Consider the following 20,775-nt stretch of genomic DNA (forward strand, 5'->3'; position numbering starts at 1 on the left):
ACTCAGGATATTTTTGAACAAGCTCGACACGGGCTCTATTTACTCTTGTTTTTCAAAGTTAAGGGTCAAAGTTCAAATAGGTGCTTTAAGTTCGTTTACAAGTTGCCCATTTGATCCCCCGCCAGGCACTGGAGACCTCAGAATGAATGCTCCTGACTATGGGGTTAGGCAGTGGAGCTAATCATCCAGTCCATCTCAGTCTTTGGTTGCCCTGTGTTACACCTCAAATAGGGGGCTTTCTGTGGTTATGGCAACACTGGCTTGAAAACCATCAACATTCAAGCCACACGCAGCCAACGTCTCCACAGACCCTGATGCCCTCTGCGTTTACCCTGCCACAGCAGCTCAATCTAGGGTCCTGAAACTTTACGGAACTCGGCATCCCACTGCAGGATACTCTTCCCGAACTCTCCTTGATCTTGTAGCTGGCTCTCTGCAACCGTGACTCGGCGTTGCAGTCCTGACATCATCGAAGGGGCGTCTCCTCCTAAGGCTGCAGTAGCGGCAGCGGCGGCTTTCCCGCCCCGCTGGGCTCACCAGGTGCGGGGCGCAGCGCTCAACGTGCCGACCTTGCAGGTCCCTCCAGGGGCGGGGCCGGCGGCGCAGCCCGGCCTCGGCGCACGGCGGCGGCCGCTGTGGGCGTCGGGGCGCCGGCTCGCCCACTCTGAGACCCCGGCAAGGGGAACTCCGAACGGCGGCGGAGACCCAGGCCCCGCTCGCTGACCCTCGCCCCGGCTCCGCCCTGCAGCAGGCGCCCCCCACGCCTCTCCGCCGGCGCGCGCGCCCAGCCCCGCCCTCCGGCGGCGCACGCACGGGCCGCGAGCGAGTGCGCGCCTCCCCCGCGCCCCCGCGCCAGGCTCACGGCCGCGAGCGCGCGTGCGCTCCTCGCACCGTCCCCGGGAGCTCCGCCAGAGCGAGCGCGGGGCCGGGCGCGCAGGAGTAAAAAGGAGGCGGTGGCCGCGTCTACGAGCAACAGATCTGGGCGCCGCGAGCCGACCTCGTCCGCTGCTGCGAATCTCGTTCTCTCCTTCCATTATTTTTGAGTTTCAGAAAAAAATTATATTTGGGGTGGAAAAAATCTTTCGAAAATCTTTATTTTTTATTTTTTTCCTCCCCTTTCCTTAAATGGCGCTGGCCCTGGGTCAGCGGGCGGTTTTCTCTGCACCAAGATGGGCTTTGCCATTTCCGTCGTGGGCACCCGTGGTGGTTTGATTGTCAGTCTTCTCCGGGCATCTTTGAGGCCAGGAGCCGTGCGCTGCACGTAGGCGACTCGCCCTCCGGAGCGGCTGGGCGTTTCGGATTGTGACTTGGGGGCGCAGAGCGCGGTGGATTGCAAGCACCGCGTGCTCTCTGCAAAACCGGCGGCGAGCCGGAGGCGGGTCGCTCCCAGGTAAAACCGCTCCCAGGCTGAGGGAGCCCGGCCCCGTGCGCAGTGCAGCCGCCCGGAGAGCCTGCCCTGTCCCCGCCGAGCCGGGAAAAATGGAGGCTGTGATCGAAAAGGAATGCAGCGCGCTCGGAGGCCTCTTCCAGACCATCATCAGCGACATGAAGGTAGGACGCCGGGGGCGCGGCTGCTCTGACCTCGCCGCGGGGCTTCCCCACCGCCGCGGCCCGCCTGGCCCTCGCTCCTGCGCAGTGGTCGCCGGCCACCTGCGGGAGCTCTGGCGACCCGGGTGTCACCTGCTCACCCGCCGCGCTGCTCCGGCCGTGCTGGGTCACTGGGCAGGCGACTTCCCCGGGCGGGGGGTAGTGGGGAAGTGCCACTTGCCAACCCCTGCGTTCGTTCTCCCAGGGGGCGACACCATCTTGTTCCTTTGGGGGCTCAGGGCCCTAGTTGCAAGTTTTCCATTGTCTGTTCCTGGACTGAGTGTCTGCGACCCGTGGAGGCTGGACGCTCTGGCGGACACCTGACTCCCCGGGTTTTGGGGTGGGGTGCTTGGCGCGGTAGTGGGGCTGGAGTGGGGGATCTTGCCTGGCTGTAGGAAGGAGACCCCCGGCCTGGGAGATTGCGTGGCGGGGTTGTTAGAAGCTTGGCTTTTAGGTCTACCTGGAGTAGGGGAATCTGAACAAATTAGTTATTAATTAGTCTGCTCCAGAGCAGCTGATGGTGTGCCTTGCCTTCCCCGCACCCTCCCTCGGGGCACGGTGCAGAAGTTCCCAGGGTAGTAGTCTTTCAGGGACCCCGAGGCTAAGGAGGCACACAGCGGGAAGGCAAGGTTGAGGTTTCCCAAGCAACTGTACCCGGCTCCCTCAAACACATCCACACCCCACTCTTCTCTCGGAAGGATTGCGTGTGCGTGTGAGTGCGCGCGTGTGTGTTGGGGGCGGGGAACAACACCCTAGCCTTTTCCTGCAAAGGGTGGGACTGGAGCTAACCTGATCCTCGAAAGTGGGTTTTCTGGTGCACTGAGGTACACCAGGACTTACGTTACCCACCCTAATGAAATAGAAGCAACTCCAGGAGCTGCCTGGAGGTGGAAATTGGGGGCGTTGGGGGGGGATTTTTAAGTGTATTTACGGAGCTTCTCTTTGGCTCGAGGCCAGTCTCAGTCTGCCTCAACAGATCCGGGGAGGTGGTGTTTAATTAAAAGCTCGGCTTCCAAAAGAGTGGGCAGGTTTGGAAAGCTGTGCTGGCGAGTGGGTGTGGACAGCCCGTCTTCAGCCGCTGCCTGGCGCCTGGGGAAGCTTTTGTCTGATGAAGTGTAAGGTTTGGAGAGGCCTTGGGCCTTCGACATGGACTCTGGGGGAGGAATGTTCAGCTGTCATGCTTGCCTCCTCCTTTTAGAACCAACTGCCACCTCACCCATGGTGAACTTTGCCAAGGTGCCTGGTCCTGCTCGTGTCCATTTTGCAATCCTAACAAGCTCGTGCCTTTTGTCAGAAATCCCTGTAGCCTAATCTGTAGCCGGAGTCTGCTCTCCCAGGAATGCCTCTAATCCAGTCGCTTGGAATTAGATGGATTAGTCTCTTTAAAGACAGCCCCTTTCATTCCTTTGCCCTCAATCCACATTGAATTATCGAAGTGTTCTTTTTGAACAAAGATTGATGCCCCTCCTTGGACTCTGATGCATATGGTTAAATTTCACCCATCTTATTGTAGTCAAAACAAGATCTGGTTTGAGGCACACACTGTATATTGTGTTGTGCTGAGGAGGTATTGGAGGAGGTTTGGTAAAGCAGCTTGTAGTTGTTTTTTTTTTTTTTCTTTTTTTTTTTTTTTTTTAGGGGATAATGATGTTTCTAGTCCCCTAAGGGAAAAGAGGAATCCAGGGATCTAAACTGATCACCGACTTCAGTCCCAGAGTAATCACACCTGGAGTTCTATCTTTGTGTGTTTTAAATCCAGAACCAGGGCTCATTTTTTTCCAGTAGATGGGTTGAACCCAAAGCCCTTCAGAAGGTAATCCTTCCCCAAGGTTGGGCTCTGCAACATTCCACCTGCCATCTGGCTGCCTGGTGTGGGCTCTGCCTAGACTTTTGTAGATGTTTAAGGTGGCTTCCCCAAGGCTTGAGTTGGAAGACCTCATAGATGCTGCTCCCTCAGTGCTGACTCTACTTTTCTCTTTGAGTTTGGTATGATTTTTCACTTGACAGTAAAATATTTTGGAATCAAGGTACAGCGGAAGGTTACATTGAGCTTTGGATTCTGGAGAATCTTAGACTCTTCAAGAGAAGAGGGATCAGGGAATAGCATGCAGATTGTCTGATTTCTAAGGCTGCTTATGTGTAAGGGAACTGCTAAATATTTTGATGGAGTTTTCTTCTAGGAGACTTCTTTATGGATTGTACAGCAATCACTCTTCAAAGAGAGAAGTGACAAGATTAAATTGGGCTCTGTAGGATAAGCAGATATGATAGATGGATATGTGGAGTTGTCAGCAAGAAAGTCAGCTTTTAATGTCAGCTGGCATTCTGATGACCTTCTTGTCCTTCTCATCTTTAAGCTCATGACCAGCTTATCATATTTTTAGTTCCCTTTCTGTTTGCTTTGAGGGAGAAGCCAGTTGGATGGTCATCTTCATGCCATTTTTAGGTGTTTTTGTTTTTGTTTTTTAAGTGATGTTGAACAGGGGTGAGAAAAAGGTTAAGAACATTTTTCTTCTTTCCAGTAGCATTTGAGACTTCATAATGTACAGCAACACAGGAAGGGAGTCAATTTCCTTTTTGGAGAAAATCAAAAGATAACAGAAAGTGGAATAATTTCCATGGTACCATCCATCTTCTAAGACACAGACAAGCTTGGGGAAATTCTCTGTGCTTCCTGCAAAGGTTCTCCATAGCACTGAGTCCTGGGCTGTCAAGGTGTGTTCATCCATCGCAGGGGTAGGCTGAGGAAAAAAAATCCTCTTTTTGCTTTCATTGGGATCCAGCTCAGAGGAAAGCAAGTAGCAGCTGCTAAAAAACTTACACAGAGTCCTTGATGAGAGGAAACCTCTGTTTTTCCCCTTCCTTCCACCCTGCTGTGGTGGTGGTCACTAATGAATGGCGGTGTGCAAAATCATTTACTGGCTGTCTTCCCTGGGATCCACGTAAATCACCCTTAAAGCTGCCTGGTGAGAGTTGGTCCCAAAAGGGAAGGAGGAGTGGGCTGAGCTTTGTATGTTGCTTCTTTTAGGAAGGGCATGTGGCTGGTTTATCGGGGGACAGTGGTCTGGAGGTGACTGTTGACTATCAGGGAGGTCCTAGAATCTTTTTTATTTCTAGCCAAGTTCTGGGCAGAACTGCCTCATAGCAAGGTAAACAGATTAGTGTTGTTTGTTTTGAATCATTAAACCAGCATTTGACCATGTTTTTGTGCTTTCTATTAAGTCCAGAGACTTTGCGAGCCAAACTTAAGGAGTATCTCACCCTAGGTATAGCAGTCTTCTTTTAATAATTAACTTTTATTAAAAAAAAAAAAAGTTGGATGCTAACCCAGTCTTCCCTTGTCCCTGTTGCTCAAGTACCAGGATACCAGGGGCCGAGTTGAACCTGCTGCAGGTAGAACTTTGTCCTGGGTTCAGCTTTATGTAACATGGCCAAGCTAAAAAAAATACCCAGTTGCACCTGAATGAGCCATGTGTCATGTTAGACAGGGGTGTCCTGTTACAGGCACCTGTGCTGAGCAGAATAGGGGCCTTGTTCATTTCCTCCGGACTGCCCCCATCGCTGCTTGACACCAGTATCCTCTGTCTGAAGTCCTGTCTAAAATTAAAGCTGCTAAAGGGACGTCTTGAATTCCACAAGAATCTTTTTGTGGTTCAAGATATTTTCCATCACTTATCACGAGGTGACGATGTGGGTAGCAGGTCTGATGCTGTGTCATGATCTCAGGGTTGCCTCTTCAGCTGTTGTGGGGTTCCTGTAGTAAGGGGAGGTTCACCTCCTAGGTCTTTACTGAGGCCCCCTATGAAGAAGGCGTTTTGCTAGGCCTTCTAGCATATTGAATCCGTGTACTGATTCACTGATTCAATATGGCTGCAGGTGGTGAAGGAAGGGCAGCAGTTTGGTCAGGGGAAGGGCATCAGTCTTCTTGGAGTTTTCTTTCAAAATGCTTCAAAATAAAAAGGTTTTCTATAGTAAGATAATGAGAAGCCAGCCAAGTGACCAAGTACTGGGAGGGAAGTGGGCTGCTCTGGGTAGAGGCAGCTACACAAAGGCAGGACAAGGAGAGCCCTGTAATAGACAGATGGGCCCCATGTTGGCTTTTCTCTTGGCAAATGGTTGTGTTTGGCCAGGGTTTTATAGCTTCCTCATTTTGGGCCCGTGGGAGAAGAAGGCAAAGTAAAGATGTCATAAAATTGGCAGCGGGGCCTACCCAGGGAGGGTGCCTCATTTGGAACCTTAGGGTCTCTTCTCTGGAGATCAGTCTTTTGGGAGTTTGGGGGTGTGAATCTTGCTTTTCTTTGGAAATGTGTCATTTTGGGGCTTAACTTAGCATTTCTGTGGGGAAAAAAAAACGCTTCTCGTCTATTAAGTAAAATTGTTTAGAACTTGTTGCTTGGTGTCTTGAACTTTCATGCCTTGGAACTCCATAATAGAGGGAAGAGGCTTTTCCCAGATCACAGCTTGCGTGGAAGGTTAGGCTGAGCCCAGCTCCGGGCTGCTTCTGGTGTAGTGTGTATTCATCTCTGTGGTATTTTATTATCAGCTGTGTTGGGCCACCAAACTCTGCTACACCGTCAGCCAGTCAAATACATCTTCTCCAGCTCCATTTGCACTGAACGTAAACTGTGAACCCTTTCAGCATAGGCCTGGCATGTCTTATCTTACTTACATAGGCCCTACCTAGCTGCTGACCGCCTGCTTGCCTTCTGACCTCCTCTTTCTTATCTTGGACTCTAAGGGAAAAAAAACAAAAAGGAAAAATCCAAAATGATTTTTGTCAGTTTGGCCAGCTCACTTGAGGTTGCTAAAATGCTTGGAGGGTGAAAAGGTTGAAACTATTGATCGATTAGATGCTTTGTCATCTATGCATAAGCTGTTTCCATCTTTGCAGGGATGGGTGAGAGCTGGCAAGGTTCCTTCTGTGATGAGACCATTTAGAGGTTCCCATTGGGAAATGGAAAAATGAGATCATTTTGAGTTCCCCATTACTTCTTGGAATCGCCTTCAGGACACTTTCCCACCAAACCCACACCTCTGTGGAAATAAAGAAATGCCTTTTTCCCTAGACCAAATAGAAGCCAAAGGACAGGTTTTGGATTTAGCCATTCAGAACACCAGGAGGACATATTTGGGGCCCCTTAACTGGAACTGGCTGATGCCTTTAAGCAGTTTAATTCAGATTTGCAGATTGTACGGCTGATACGGCCTTATTAAATAGCAAATGGATAGACAAACAGTAAATTAATTGGCGGGGCATTCAGGAAGCCTATTGTATTTGATTGCTGAGGCTCTCCCTTAAATTAGAATCAGAGTGCAGGTTTCATCTGAGTATGTGCCATGAAAACAAAACAAGCCCCACTGCCACCAGCCAGCCCTGGTACAGAATCTGTACTGAGGCTGTGTTCCCCAATCCTGAGACCCCTTGGAAGGCCTTGGGGTGACTCATTCTTCTCTACATCAACCCATTGTGCTCAGAAGTGGCTGTTACTACACACTGTACAATTGTGAAGTTGGGTTGTATGATATGCACTGGCATGCCACCTGGCACATAGTAGGTGCTCAGTATTCATTTACATGTGGTGCACAGTGGGCGGGAGGGACTTGGGGAAGGACCTACCGTGTTCCAGGCTCGTACTGAGCGTCAGGTAGGCGTGGTTTTACATCATCCTCACACACACCGTACACACTTGGCAGATGAGAAGACTGAGGCTTGGGGGCGTGTAGTAACATGTCTGAGGCCACGGTGAGGTGGAATTAGTATGCAGACCTTGTCCTCCTTGGCCCATTGTGGAGTTCTTTAAGAACTCCAGGTACTGAGGGGTGTGGATAGGTTTCTAGAAGGTCACGGAAGGACCTTCTGTGACCTGGAGGAGTGGGCTTGAATGGAGATACTGTGGGGTGGGTGTCTCTAATATGCCTCTGGAAAAAAATGTTTGATATATGGAGGGAGGATATATGCGCGCCCCCCCCCCCCCACTTTTCAGTCCTGCCAATAGACAACTGAGCAAGATCTCTTTCCTCGGAGGGCAGCTGTGGTGCACACCTTTAATCCCAGCCCTCAGGGAGGTAGAGGCATGCGGATCGCTGTGAGTTTGAGGCCAGCCTGGTCTACAGAGTGCGTTCCAGGACAGCCAAGGCTACACAGAGAAACCCTGTCTCAAAAAACAAAAACAAAAACAAAAAAAAACAAAACCAAAACAAACAAACAAAAAGATCCCTTTCCTCCTGGGTGTGAGGGTGTGTTTAGGGTGGAGAAGCCATGGGGTCCAGGCTCTTGTGGGCCACCCTCAGCTCTTACCCTTGTCTAGGCACAAAGCTAATGGGATCTCCTCAGTGACTTGGCTTGGGTCTGGAGTCAAGGTGTCTGAGGCCGGGCTCTGCTCTCATAATCATATGGATTAGCCAGGTTCACCTAGAGTTCACATGACTCCTCAGAGCGAACTCCTTACCTCAAACTCATTCAGTGTCCAGCCCCGGAACACGCCTGTAAAAGAGCTTTCTGTGTTTAATTACGTCCTGGTAGCCCTCCAGTTCGGGCTGAGGCGGTAGAGCCCTTGAAGACACATTGAGCTGGGCTCCCCAGAAAACCACCTTCCTACGCTTAATTCTTGGCGTACATGGCCTTGGTCTTACTCTTTGAGAGCTTTTCTTTTCCTCTCTTAAGTAGGGGAAAAAAAAACATCAGTTGAGTGCCTTTTGAGCTGTGTGTCTTTTGGATTTCTTTGCCTCAAAGAATGGACAGGAGCCAATGACTCCTGGAGAGGTGGAGGTGGGCAGTAGCTCCAGGCTGCCGCTCTCCCCTGCCACACGATAGGACTCTGCAGGGGCCAGCGTAGTGGGTCTCACCAGAGTAGGGGGTTTGGGTATGCCTGCCCTTTGAGGCATGGCGTGTGGTCAGAGAAAAGGTCCACCGAGTGCCCTGGGAGACATGAAGCCTGGGCCCTGCTCGCAGAGTCTCTTGAGTCAGCGCTTTGGGCAGTGTCTTATTTGTTAGGATTTTGAAAGCACCAGGTCAGCAGGATTGAACATCACTGAGCCATTGGGCTTCCCCTCACAGTTACAGCTCCGTCATGGTGCGGTCTTGATCTCACCCGAGAGTAAGAAGGACCCATTTAGATGCTTGTGCAAGGACGTGACTAATCCTTGTATCATCTAATTCAGTCTTCAAGATAGTCAAATGGTGGGTTTTGTCAAGAGTTCTTTGCAGTGTTTTACTGCCCTATAATATGCCTGTCTAATATTTTCTTCTGTGGTATGGAGACTGTTAGATATTTTAGCTACTGGCCACACGTTGTTAGTATGGTCAAGGAGCTGAGTTTTTAATTTTAGGTACTTTTAGCCAAGCGTGATGGCACAATACAGTAATCCTGGTATTTGGGAAGTGGAGGTAGGCGGACCAGAAGTTCAGGGTCATTCCCCACTGCATAGAGACTCATACTGTCTTGTCTGGATGATACGAGACCCTATCTTAAAAAAAAAAACCAAAAACAAAAACCCACAAATGAAAGTACATAATGTTAGCAAATTTATTCTTTTAGTTGTCTGAGTTTAAATAGCCATGGGTGGCCGGGGGCTGCCGCATGGACTAGCAAAGATCTCAGACACACTAAGTACTGTCCTTGCCTTAAGCACAGCTTCCTGCTTGCTCACCTTCTACCTCTTGCTGGTCAGGATATGACCCTTGTAGACATTCTGGAGCCCTGCTGACCAGGAACACGGGGAGTAAAAGGAAACCCTGGGGCCAGTTTTCTTGTCTACTTGGTCCCAGCTTTCTTTTCTGTAAAGTGGGGATGATAATGTGCCAGCCTTTTAGAGTCCTCATGAAGATTCTGACATGTGGTGTTAACTTGGAAGGTTCCCCTCCTGCCTGGTGCACACTCCTCCAGGTGTTAGTGGCTGCAGCCTATAGATTGGGAAGGGAATTAAGATCAAGGGTAGTAACTATCTTTCTGCTCCTTCCAGCAAACACTGTCTCATTCTTTTTGGAGCCATATTAGAGCCAGTAGTGGGGCTTCTGGAGATGGAGAAGTTAAAGGATTTTGGTTTTTCTTTCTTGCCAAGTAAAGTAGCTCTGAGTTCATTAGAGCCCCCTGGCCCCAGCAGGGCGTGCTTGCATTCCATTTCTCTACTTGCTAACCACACCAACTCCTAAGAGGAGGGTGGGCTGGGAGAAGGAAAAAGCCTTTCAGAGATACCGAGGATGGGGGGGGGAGGGAAGAGTTGTGTTGCAAGGCTATCTTTTGTGGCCCCGTTGGTTTTTCTGGACGACCATTACCTGTCTCTTAATGGCCTCTGGCCCTGTCTCCAGTACTGAGTTTATACGGAGCCTCTTCCCCAAAACCTGGTCTTGAATTGAGCCTCTCCCTGCCAGTCTGCCCAAGGCTCTTTCTCGTGGTTGGCATCTAGATCCCCTATCGCTTGGATCCAGCTGATTGGCCCGTGTGCACCCAGGGCTCCTCGCTTAGATAACTCCGAGTTCCTTAGACACACGATAGCTCCTTACTTTCCTGCCCCATCTCTCTGCCTGATGGAATCATTCTCATACTTGAGGTACCAACCGGGAAATCCTCTTCTCAGGCCCCTCCTGTGGGGGCATCCTCCATATTCTACCCAATTGTTGCTAATTTCAAAAAGTGGGGTTTCTGGGTAGTGGTGGTGTATGCCTTTAATCCCAACCCTCAGGATGTAGAGGCAGGTGGAACTTTGTGAGTTCAAGGCCAGCGTGGTGTGCAGAGTGAGTGCCAAGACAGTTACACACAGAGAAACCCTGTCTTGAAATACAACACAAAAACAAAAACAACAAAAAAGTGGTTTTTCTTTGAGCTTTAAAGCCTGGTTCTGCCATTTCTTGGGCTCATTATTCTAGGCAAATTACTTTTCCTGAGCCTTGATTTTTCTTTTTTTCTTTTTTTTTAATTTATGTAATGGAGAGTGAGGGGACAATATTTACCTCAAGGTTTAAAGAGAAAGTAGATGTAGATGGTTTGGCGTGAAACAGGTGCCAAGTGAATGCTCTCCTTGTCTGCCCAAGCTACCCCAGTCTGTTTCAGGCATCTGCAATCTCCAAGTCCACATTCTGAAACTTTATTGGGAATCGGTGTGATGACACCTCCCAAATTCCAGATTCCTGAACATTTTAGACTTGAGACTTTCGAATTTGGGGAAGTCTATGCAAATCCAAAGTAAAAATCTGACATTTGGAAACAAGCCTGGTCTCAAGCATGTACGTGTACACACACACACACACACACACACACACACACACTTTCTTGCTGGTAGTGGCACTCATTTCAGAAAAGTACAAGCTCACTCTTGAGTTTGATACTACAATCCATATTTGTGTTTCATCTTCCAACACAGATAACTCACGAACGCAGTGTATGTATCCTACAGTCTCATTATATGCTTGGGGGATGCTGGGCATGGCTGGGTGGTGGACATGGACCTGTGAGCAAGCCTGTCACAGGCCTTGTCTTGGTGTTGATTACAAGAGTCGAAGGGACGACATCAGTCTTTACCACAGTCACACTGCCAGAAGTCAACACAAGAGTTTGTGGGCATGTTGAGGGGCGCGTGGGGTAGGGGGACAGATTCACAGATGGCCTTTGGTTTGGGTGTCACCCACCGGACAACTGAGCTTCCTTTTACTTGTGCAGTAAATGTTTCTGTGGTTGGAACCACCAGGCAAGAAGTGTTTGACCCTTAAACCCAGTTGGGTAGAGACTACTGTCTTTACCATTTTACAGGTGGGGAAGCAGGGGTGCATCAGTTGAGGGGTGGAGCCCCAAGTTAAGCCCAGGCCGTGTGACATCCAGGCTATGTGACATCCAGGCCATGTGACGTCAGCTCCAGGACTGCCTTCTGTGTGCTACTCTCTGTTGTCTCTCACAGTGTGACAATACAGAATTTCCCTTCCATGCCCCATGGCGGATGAATTTCATCTGTCTGACAGTTTGAGCTGTGCCGTTAGGATCCTGGATGTATCATGTAACACAATCTGCATTTGCCTCTGGGCTTCTTCGAGAAGCCTTGTGGGGTAGGTTGAGGTGAGTGTGCTTGCTGTACAAACATGAGGACCAGAGTTCGAATCCCTAATACGCATATAAAACATGGCATGCCTGTGGACTTAGCACTTATTGTACCAAGGAGGCAGAGAGAACGGGACACCCGAAATCCTCCTCTGGCCTGTTTGTGTCCATGGGCATGTGTACCCACATGCATGCATGCATAGCACCCAACACATGCAAGAAGCTTCGAGGGCTCCCAAGGGAGGGGCCAGGATCCAAAAGTTGGCCTGAAATTGTTGAACAGTTGACCCAGCTGTTGGGTCAACCCATCTTATCAGCAGAGATACAGGTGGAAGGTGATGGAGACGTGGCCGCCTCAGGACGCATGCTCTTCCCGAGCTGGGTCCAGAACTTTGAATGCCAACCAGGAGCTGGGCGAGCCTTGCAGCTAGGGCCTGGTAATGCAGTGGATTAGTTTCCAGGGAGACTGGAATTGCATTCTGAAGCCAGGCTCCTTGCAGCTGAGCATGCTGCCATTAAGGAAGTCTTTGAGTTGGGTTTAATGGTCCTTTCTTTGTTTTGAAGTGACTGTTTACTGAACCTTCAAAGCCAATGCCACAGCAGGATGTGATCTGGGGCCTGAATAATTGCATCAGACACCCCAATAGGAAGCAGGTAGTGAGGAGCCTAGCCAGGAGTAGCCCATGGCCAACTCCTGAGCCTGAGCCATTGCTGGGAGGACTGAAGTCATTCTGCAACCAGGAGACATGTGGTTCCATGGAACCTGGTTCCTGGGGAATTTGGCCTGTTTGATGGTGCTGGCCTTAATTAGGGACACCCTAATTAAGTCACTGAGGAGGCAGGGTTTTTTTTTTTTTTAATGTTTTGAGAACATTTCATGAGGGATTACTTCTAAAAGATTATACGAGTTATATAAAATTAATGGAAGAAAACCTAGAAACTTCAATTAAGTGAAGTTACCCATAAGCACTGATTACAAAGTGGGTTATGTTCTCAGGCTCACAAGGGTCCAGACAAATAAAGGGGCCGTGAAACTTTGTTTTCATCCAGTCTTCCTTTCCCCCTCATCCCTTGTGAAGAGTTATATAAGCTATGCCGTGATGGCCATGTGACTTGGTTTTGTACGTCTATAGTAAATTCTACTGCGGGCACAGTTGAGGACCTACTGTGTGCCAGGTCCAGCCTGAAGTGCTGGGGATATAGAGCAATAGCAAACAAAAATGGACATAAATTCCTGCCTTTCTGGAACCTACCGTCTGATGGAGTGGGTGGCAGATAAGGAATAGATAGATAATTGGCATAAATCCCTAAAAAGACAAAACACTTCTATTTTTACTTTATATGTGTGGGTGTTTTGCATGCCTGGTGTCCTGGGAGGTCAGAAGAGGGCATTGGATCCCATAGCACTGGATTTACAGACAGTTGTGAGCCCCTGTGTGGGTGCTGGGAATTGAACCTCGGCCTTCTGCAACAGCAGCAAGTGCTGTTCACAACTGAACTGGCTCTAGCCCCATTCTCTTAGATGCTAAAAGGAATCTGTGCAATGGCACAACCAGAACAGTATGTCTCCAAGACTACCGAGAGGGGGTCTCACGAAAGGGACTTTGAGTAACAACTGGTGATCTGTGGAAGAATGTTTCAGTTTGTACAAAGGCCCTGAGGTGAGGAGCCTCTTACCTATGTTGGGGCTAGGCCAGTTTTTCACTGTTGGAAGCAACACTACAGTAAGTATATTTTTGCAGCTTATGGTCTTTTACCTGTGGCCTAAAGGAATGCAGTTCTCAAAGCTCCTGGAACCTGGTGCTGAATGTCTTTCTCAGTTTACATTCCTGAGTGGGAGTGCTCATCTTCCAGATTATTTTGAAAAGCGTTGGATGTGTACATCAGTGCCAAGAGGGTGCTGAGTTCCCAGGGCTTAGGGGTAGGATGCACTATCTTACTCCTGCTGTGGTCCTCCAGAACTGTCTGGATAGTTCTGAGAGTGTCTTAACTTTCAGATTCCTAGGCCCACCCTTAAATTCTTTGTTGATCTGGGGTGGGGCTCAGGAATTTGCCCTTTTAGCAAACCCTTGCTGATTCTCTCTAGGTTTTTCAGGGATTGGAGTAGGGGTAAGAGGAAGGGGCTCTCAGCTTCCTCTGTAGTTGGGACAAGAGCTTCTCTTTCTTTTGCATATTTCACTCCACCATGGATATATCTGGAATATATTGCAGGAGGACTTACTGAGTCATGCTAACTGACTTTGGGGAAATGCTTGTCTTTTTTTTTTCCTTTTTGCCGGGAGAATTTCTGCTTCCTCTTTTTTTTTTTTTTTTTTGAGACAGGGTTTCTTTGTGTAGCCTTGGCTGTCCTAGACTGGGCTGGCCTCGAACTCACAGAGATCAACCTGCCGCTGCTGGGATTACAGGCCTACGACACCATGCCAGCTTCTGCTTCCTTTTTGAGAGCCAGGTGAGGCACTACCTCATTTGCGAAGCTCCCACCAGCTGCCCTCCAGTTTTTTCAACTTGGAGAATGTTCCCCTCCAGAGCCTTGGGATCAATGGTTTCCACCTCAGCCTTCCAATGAGATTGAGCTCTTGTCTCTTCACTGCTGGCCCCTCACTTAGTGCCTGTGCATAGTAGGTACTCATTTAATGTGCTGTTCGGGAAGGTTGCCACTGTATGCTGACTCACTAAAGCAGAGCTGAGTTCTGTGCTACTCACCCGTTCAAGGACTTGTACTGTTTCACATAGCCTCCTAATCGACCTCTGGGGGCAGGAACTAGCCATTAGCATCATTTACAGATGGAGACAGAGTGGCACCAGGTGATGAAGTCACTTGTCTCTAAGGTCACTCGATGAACAGAGCTGAAGTTGGGCCAGCTGACTCTAGTCATGCGCAGGCTCTTGAACGTGTTTGTCTATCAAGACCCACTGCCCATGCACGAATGAGAATGCCGGCATGCATGCACGCGATATAAAAATAAGGACAGCACTATTTGTGGTGCACCAGGGCATCTTTTCTGGCACTTTGGGGTAAAGTTGGGTGGTGAGTGAATAAGGTATGGTCTTTGCCCCAAATGGCAACTCAGCACAGGGTAGCCAAGGCTAGTCCTTGGGGTGGGTTTGATGAGTTCATGAACCATGCCTGCCTCTGGGAGGGTTGGCTGAACATAAATGGTAGCTAGTAAAGGAAGCGGGATCTCAAAGGTCAGAGTCATTTTGGAGTTGGTGGAGGCAGGCAGAGAGTGTGTATGCAGGAAAGAGGTGGATAGCATATATGTGTGGGTGTGAAGTTGTGGGGCCCAGATTTTGAACTCTACAGGGCCCACCGGTTATGGATATTGACAGAAGGGAAGGGATGAAGGGAGCCACAGCTCTGGAGTCTGCACAGTGAAGGTTCCACAGCAGGGGTCATCCTGGGGAGGCTTAACTGTGCACCAGTGGTTCATAGGAGCCTTAGGTAAGAGCAGCAGAACCCTGTGTTGGGTGGTTCTGTTCTCCCCAAGTCTCTCGGCCCCCAAAGACCAGCAAGGAACTCATTCCGATGTAAGCGCAGTAGGGTCTTTATTTCAGTCTGGAGTACAGGCCCATACTGTGACTGACAGTTCTCATGTTTTTTTGATTTGGAGAGTCATCTAGGTGAGCTGATGAAATTTCACTGTCTGAAGAGCCAGGCAAACCTAGCAGAAATTAACACAGGAAGTGGGAGTGAGGGCAGACCCTCTCACTTTGCACAGGCCATTTGCTCTCTCTGCCTCTTATTTTGTATGGAAAGGGCATTTTAAATACATGCACAGGCACAGGCCTCCCTAGGGTTCTGTGAAGCCCTTTGCACTCCCTTTGGTAAACGCTCAGGTACGGGTTGTTCTTTTGTTGCTCGTGGGTCTGTTTGGACTCCGAAGTGGGTAGGCGAGTAACCCCTTTGAAACTCTCTCAGGCAGTGTAAAGTGCAAAGGCAGCACTACCTTTCCTCTGGTGGGAGGGCTCTCTCAAATAATAATTGAGAAAATAGCAGGGCAGTAAAAACCTATCTGTGTGCGTGTGTGACTATACACACAGGTGAATTTGGAGAATGAAAAAGGAGAGGAAAAGGAGTTCTATTTGCAGAAAAATCTGGAGCATGGATAGACATGTGCTATAAAGGGTAGCATAAGAGACCCACAATGCAGGCCACTGTAATCTCAGCATTCAGGAGGTCAAGCAGGAGCATCACAGGTTCAGGTTCACCAGCCTGATCCTGATAACAAGCTCCAGGCCAGCCTGGGCCCACCGTGGACTACATATTGAAAGACTGTGTCAGAAGGAGAGCAGACAAACAAATCAGACCCTGAATGCTCTTTGCAGCTGTGCAGCACAGTACAGCTGTGCTGGTCTGGCCAAGGCAGTCCGACGGAAGTTTCCACAGTGGAAGATGTTCTAGATTGTCCCAGTTGACACTGAAGTATAGCAGGTGGGACTGGGGGCCTGATTATCATGTTTTATTTCCTGGTAATTTAAAATTAAGTAACCCTCAGTCCCTAGTGTTAATAACCCTCTTGGAGAGTTCACAATAGATAGGTTGGTAGGTAAGTAGATAGATAACTTTCTGGTAAAGAACTTAATAACCAAAGCAAATGTGAAGATACAGATGACATATTCACTTCTTTATTAATTGTTAAGTAGAGACATACCCATATGTTAGAAAATGCCCCAGGCATCTGACCTGGCAATGTGCGTGAAGGGGAAGCTCAGTGCCCTTGATTTTAATTAGAGTCGGTGAGCTTGAGAGGGAGCAGCCTGTGAGGGGCAGCTGCCTGGGGACCACCTTTTGTGGGTGTGCCTTTCTTTTCACAGGCGTGTTCATGGCTGGTGTACTTGGGCAAGTGTTCGAGGGTGGGCGGGCAAGGAAGCAACCATTGATTATCCCCAGGCCGTCATCCACCTGATGGACAGAGATAATTAGTGGATTAGGCAAGTCCCAATCAGAAAATAAAAGCCCAGGACTGGTGTTTATGATGGATGGGTTCACCCGTGCCTTTCATCTGAGGCTCTTAGGAGACCTGCATCTTGCAGGCCAGGGTGGGGAAGTTTAGTTTGGGAGACAGAGCTCTGGCAGGCATTCCTGGGCCCTGGCCCTAATTATGCACACCCACTTCTGGAAGCTGAATGCATTCCTGAACCCAGAGGTGTTCAGCTTGGGGCAGAAGGGCCAGATCCTGCTTCTTTGCTTTTTGTGTCCCTGGAGGCTGAGCGGGAAGGAAGCATAATGCTATGAGTGATGGCCAGCCAGAGATGCTGCAGAGGTCCACCCTACTGCCCACGGACAATCTGAAGACGAGATAAGATCACTCAGCATTTGTACAGGGAGCGTCTGTGTGTGGGCTCCAGTGTGGCTTAGGCTTTTCTTTATACAGAGGGCTTTTCTTTGTTTTCTTTGCTGGCTCATCCATAGCTGACCTGAGCATTTCTAGAGAGACACATGGTTCTCCCTGGACCTCTGCATTCTGTGCATGTGTGGGTGTGGCTCCAGAGCTGTACCTCTGCTTAGCCCTGGCTCCTGCAGGACGCACATCTAAAGCATAAGCTAATGGCTGGCTGAGTCGTTCTGTCACACTGGACTGGGACCTGAGGCTAGGTTTGTCCCTCAGGCTGCTTACACTCCTCAGAAATGGCCATTTCTGTAGTTAGATCTTTGTACATGTTTCTATGCCTCAGTTTCCTCATATACAAAATAATAGCGCAGGCCTTGCTGCTCAGCGTAATGAGACTGCATTGGGGATGGGCTCAGGAAGTGTTCCACAGCAGTCAGCAGTGCTCAGGTTATACATGCCACACCACCCCCACCCCGAGTCCCCGCCTCAGCAAGGAAAGCAAAGTCTGCACCTTTGCCAAACCTCCAGGGTCGGGTACACCAGTTAATGCTTGAGAAGTGCGGCTACAGATAGATGGCTGGTGCCTAGCAACTGTTTAGAAAGTGCTGATGTGGCTGTCACCAGTGGTCTCCTCCAAAGGTAGGACCTATCAGGGCTCACCTGCCTTGCATTGTCTTAGCCATAACTGCTATGGAGACAGCATCTGTCCCGTTTCTTCTGGGCAAACAAAGGTCTTTGAGCTGGAACCCACTTTCCTCAGCCTGTCCCTGGTAATCCTGATTTTTTTCCTGAGCTCTTCTCTTGAGAGTCCTCCCCAGTTCTCTGGCCTCCTCTTATGTTGTGGGTTTTCTAGCCACAGGCCACCCCCCTCCCCCGCCCTTCCATGTCCCTTGAGTGATGATGTGCTATCAGATTCCCTCAGCTGTCCCTGATCTCTACTGTCACAGTGGGGCCAGAATGGGAGAAGCAATTGGTGCATTATTTATCGAGCACTGGTAACCAGCCTGAGGAGGCTGGGGAGTTGCACAGTTGGTCCTGTACCGACTGTGGGAAGCCATCCCCTGTTTAATATGGAACAAAATCAAGAGAGGCCACGCCAAACCAGAGTATCTGTTGCCTGGCTTCTGTGTCCTGCTCCTGGCTTGGGACAAGTGGAGGCAGAGGAAGGAGATGAGAAGAAAGGGACTCCGCCGTCATGAGGGTGGATATGGAGAAGGCAGTTTACAGATTAGCTGGTGGCCACCAAATTCTTGAACGGGAAGGAGATTTAGGAAGGCTTCTCCCTAAAAAAGAAAGAATAGGACTTTATTCTCTCTTCTTTGCTGAAGGGCCCCGGCTGCTGCCAGGTATGTGACCCATGACCCAGGTTTACATATTGCCTGACCAACTTGGAATTGATGTTACCTGTCATCCGAATGAGGGTCTTCCTGGCTCCCTCTGCTGTCTTGTTTGTGGTTCAGCTCTGGACTTTGCCCTTGAAGGTTGGCCTCGGCAACGTTCACCCTGTCCAGTTTTGACTCCTATTTAGCAAAATTGTAGCACCTAGGTGTCCCTGAGTTCTTTGTCCTCTGACAGCCGTGCCTCCCACTTCCTCATCACTGTACCAGCAATTTCCCTGTCTTATGGTTTAGAAGAGACAGCCCCTGTCTCTTGGTTCATAGAGGAATCACATGATATACCAAGCTGAGGGAATGGACACAGCTAATCCAGAAGGGTAATTGATGGCACAGAATGTCCTAGAAGAAGCAACATTTGTATTGGGCAGTGAGTGCATTTTGCTATCTTACTGAACCACATCTTCCACCCTGGAGTTTTGAAGAGAGGACAGACATTGGGCAGTGTTTGTGGAGCATAATGGCAACCCCACTAGGTGACTGCATAGCCATGTGATCAGGAAAGATCCTCCCTCCTGTCCATTGGGTTTTGATGAATAACCAGGTCTTCTTCTCTTTTCATAAGCAGGATGCTTCCTTCTTCTCTAACTCTGGTTTAACATTGATCTGGGTTCAATGTTCAAGAACACCCTCTCCCCTCTTTTGCAAGGCCGGGGAACAAGGGTTGTGTGTGTTTTTGCCTGTGACTTTGGATGAAGCAGCAACTAGGTACTGGGTGCTGGGCAGAGTCCTGTTTTCTTCAACTGTGGTGTCTTTAAAATTCTGAAACCTGCACGTGTTCTCTGGTGATGGCCATAGTGTGTGGGCATGTGCGTGTCCTTCCCACAGCTCTGGGATTCATTCCTCAGGGGTTTTTCCCACTGTGCCCAGGACACCTGTGAAAACACATGAACCCCAGGATCGTCTTCCTGCTGCTACTTGGTGCAGACTGAATGCAGGCCTGGCTTGGCATTGCTGTCCAAAGGGTTCTGACTGCATCCAGACCCTTTGTCTGAAGGGTTGTCTGAAGGTGCAGGACCATCTTCAGCAAGTCTTCCAGTAGTTAACACCACCCTGGGCTTTTTACAAAATTGCCGTTCAATCTTTCTACGGTTACGTCTTCCCTGCACACATCCTCCGAGCCTTTGGCTTTTGTAGCAGGACCCCTTTCAGGTGGGTAGAAATGTGTTTATTTATTTTTTCCCTTGAAAGAAACGTTAAAAAAGGTACAACCTGATATCACTTTTTAAAAAAAGTTTTAAAAACATTTACACCTTTTTTTTTTCATTTTCCAACAATCAAGTTTTTGTTTTATGTTCTAAGGATTTTTTTTTTTTAAGACTCCATTAAATTACAGGTTGCCTAAAATGGGTAGGCTTGACACTCTGATAGATCCTCAAATAGCATTAAATCAGGAGACAGGAGAGTACTGCTTTTGGCAGCCTTCTTGTGGCTGGGTGGGCGTTTGTGGGTGGGAAGCTCTATGGTATATCCCTTGATGGGAAAGGGGACACTCTTTTCTTTATTTTTCTTTTTTTCTTTCCCTTTCTTTCTTTTCTAATTTGGGAAGAATTGAAGTGAGGTTCCAGGTAGAAGCAGATTTTTTTTTCCTTCTTTTTCTGGAAGCCCTGGGAATTGAACCTAGGGCCTCAAATATGCTAGGCATACTCTCTACCACTGAGCTGTACTTGCACCCCCGATGAGTTCTGTAAGTGGTTTGAGCTATTGCAGTTCTCCGGCACACTGATCTCATTGTCTGTTTAGGATCAGCAGACAAACCTGCTGACACTGTAGACGCAGCCGCCTCGGTGTGTTCTTCTCTAGTAAGGTTAATGTATCCTGAGCCACCTTTCCCTTTCTCCCTTGGCATGTTCTGCAACTGGGACTAAGAAGGAGGGATCCCAGGCTGCACAACCGATTTGCAGAGTGGCCCCCAGTGAGCATCCTGAAGGAGCGCTCTCAACACCTGTGAAAGCCAGGATCCATGCTCTCAAACATGCCCCTTTCCGTGTGCCAGTCACTGCATTGAATCCCTTTAGGTGTGATCTCATTTATTTATTTGTACGGCTTTTCTGAGATGCCACGCTTATATCATACAATGTGCCCATTGAAAGGCGACAGACCTTTGGTTTGCAGTGTGTTCTTAGAGTCACACAACCCACACTATTTTTGAGCACTTTCATCACCGAAGAGAGAAACTCCCTGTTAGCCACCATTCCTTATTTCTCCCCCCAGTGTAGCCACTACCCACAGCTCCTGGCAACCCCTTAACTGCCTTCTAGCTCCCATTTCCCTCCTATCTAATTATACCCAAATACCCCAACCCCACCCACATCCCTGTTCCTCCCACCGCTGGATCAGATGTTTTAGGTTCCAGACCAGTAAGAGCCTGTGGGTTTGCCTTTCTGCATCTGGCTCATTTCATCTATGACTACACTCTGTAGCTTCATGCGA

The 20,775-nt window shown here is 49.1% G+C and overlaps 1 protein-coding gene across 18 annotated transcripts in view; it reads left to right on the forward strand.

The window, feature by feature from the left end:
• The first annotated feature begins 909 nt into the window (after positions 1-909).
• Mtss1 (MTSS I-BAR domain containing 1) overlaps positions 910-20,775 on the forward strand; it is a 143,999-nt gene continuing 124,133 nt past the window's right edge. For 9 of the 18 annotated variants that reach the window (XM_060389371.1, XM_060389376.1, XM_060389373.1 and 6 more), the window contains exon 1: positions 2,719-2,823. In XM_060389371.1, coding sequence (XP_060245354.1) covers positions 2,734-2,823 — 90 coding nt within the window. In that variant the 5' untranslated portion in view covers positions 2,719-2,733. Of the gene's footprint in view, positions 1,552-2,718; positions 2,824-20,775 lie in introns of those variants that run through there. The other 9 variants (XM_060389372.1, XM_060389375.1, XM_021643717.2 and 6 more) reach the window with 5 other exon arrangements.

The sequence above is a fragment of the Meriones unguiculatus genome, chromosome 8, assembly GCF_030254825.1.
Source record: "Meriones unguiculatus strain TT.TT164.6M chromosome 8, Bangor_MerUng_6.1, whole genome shotgun sequence".
Lineage (NCBI taxonomy): Eukaryota > Metazoa > Chordata > Mammalia > Rodentia > Muridae > Meriones > Meriones unguiculatus.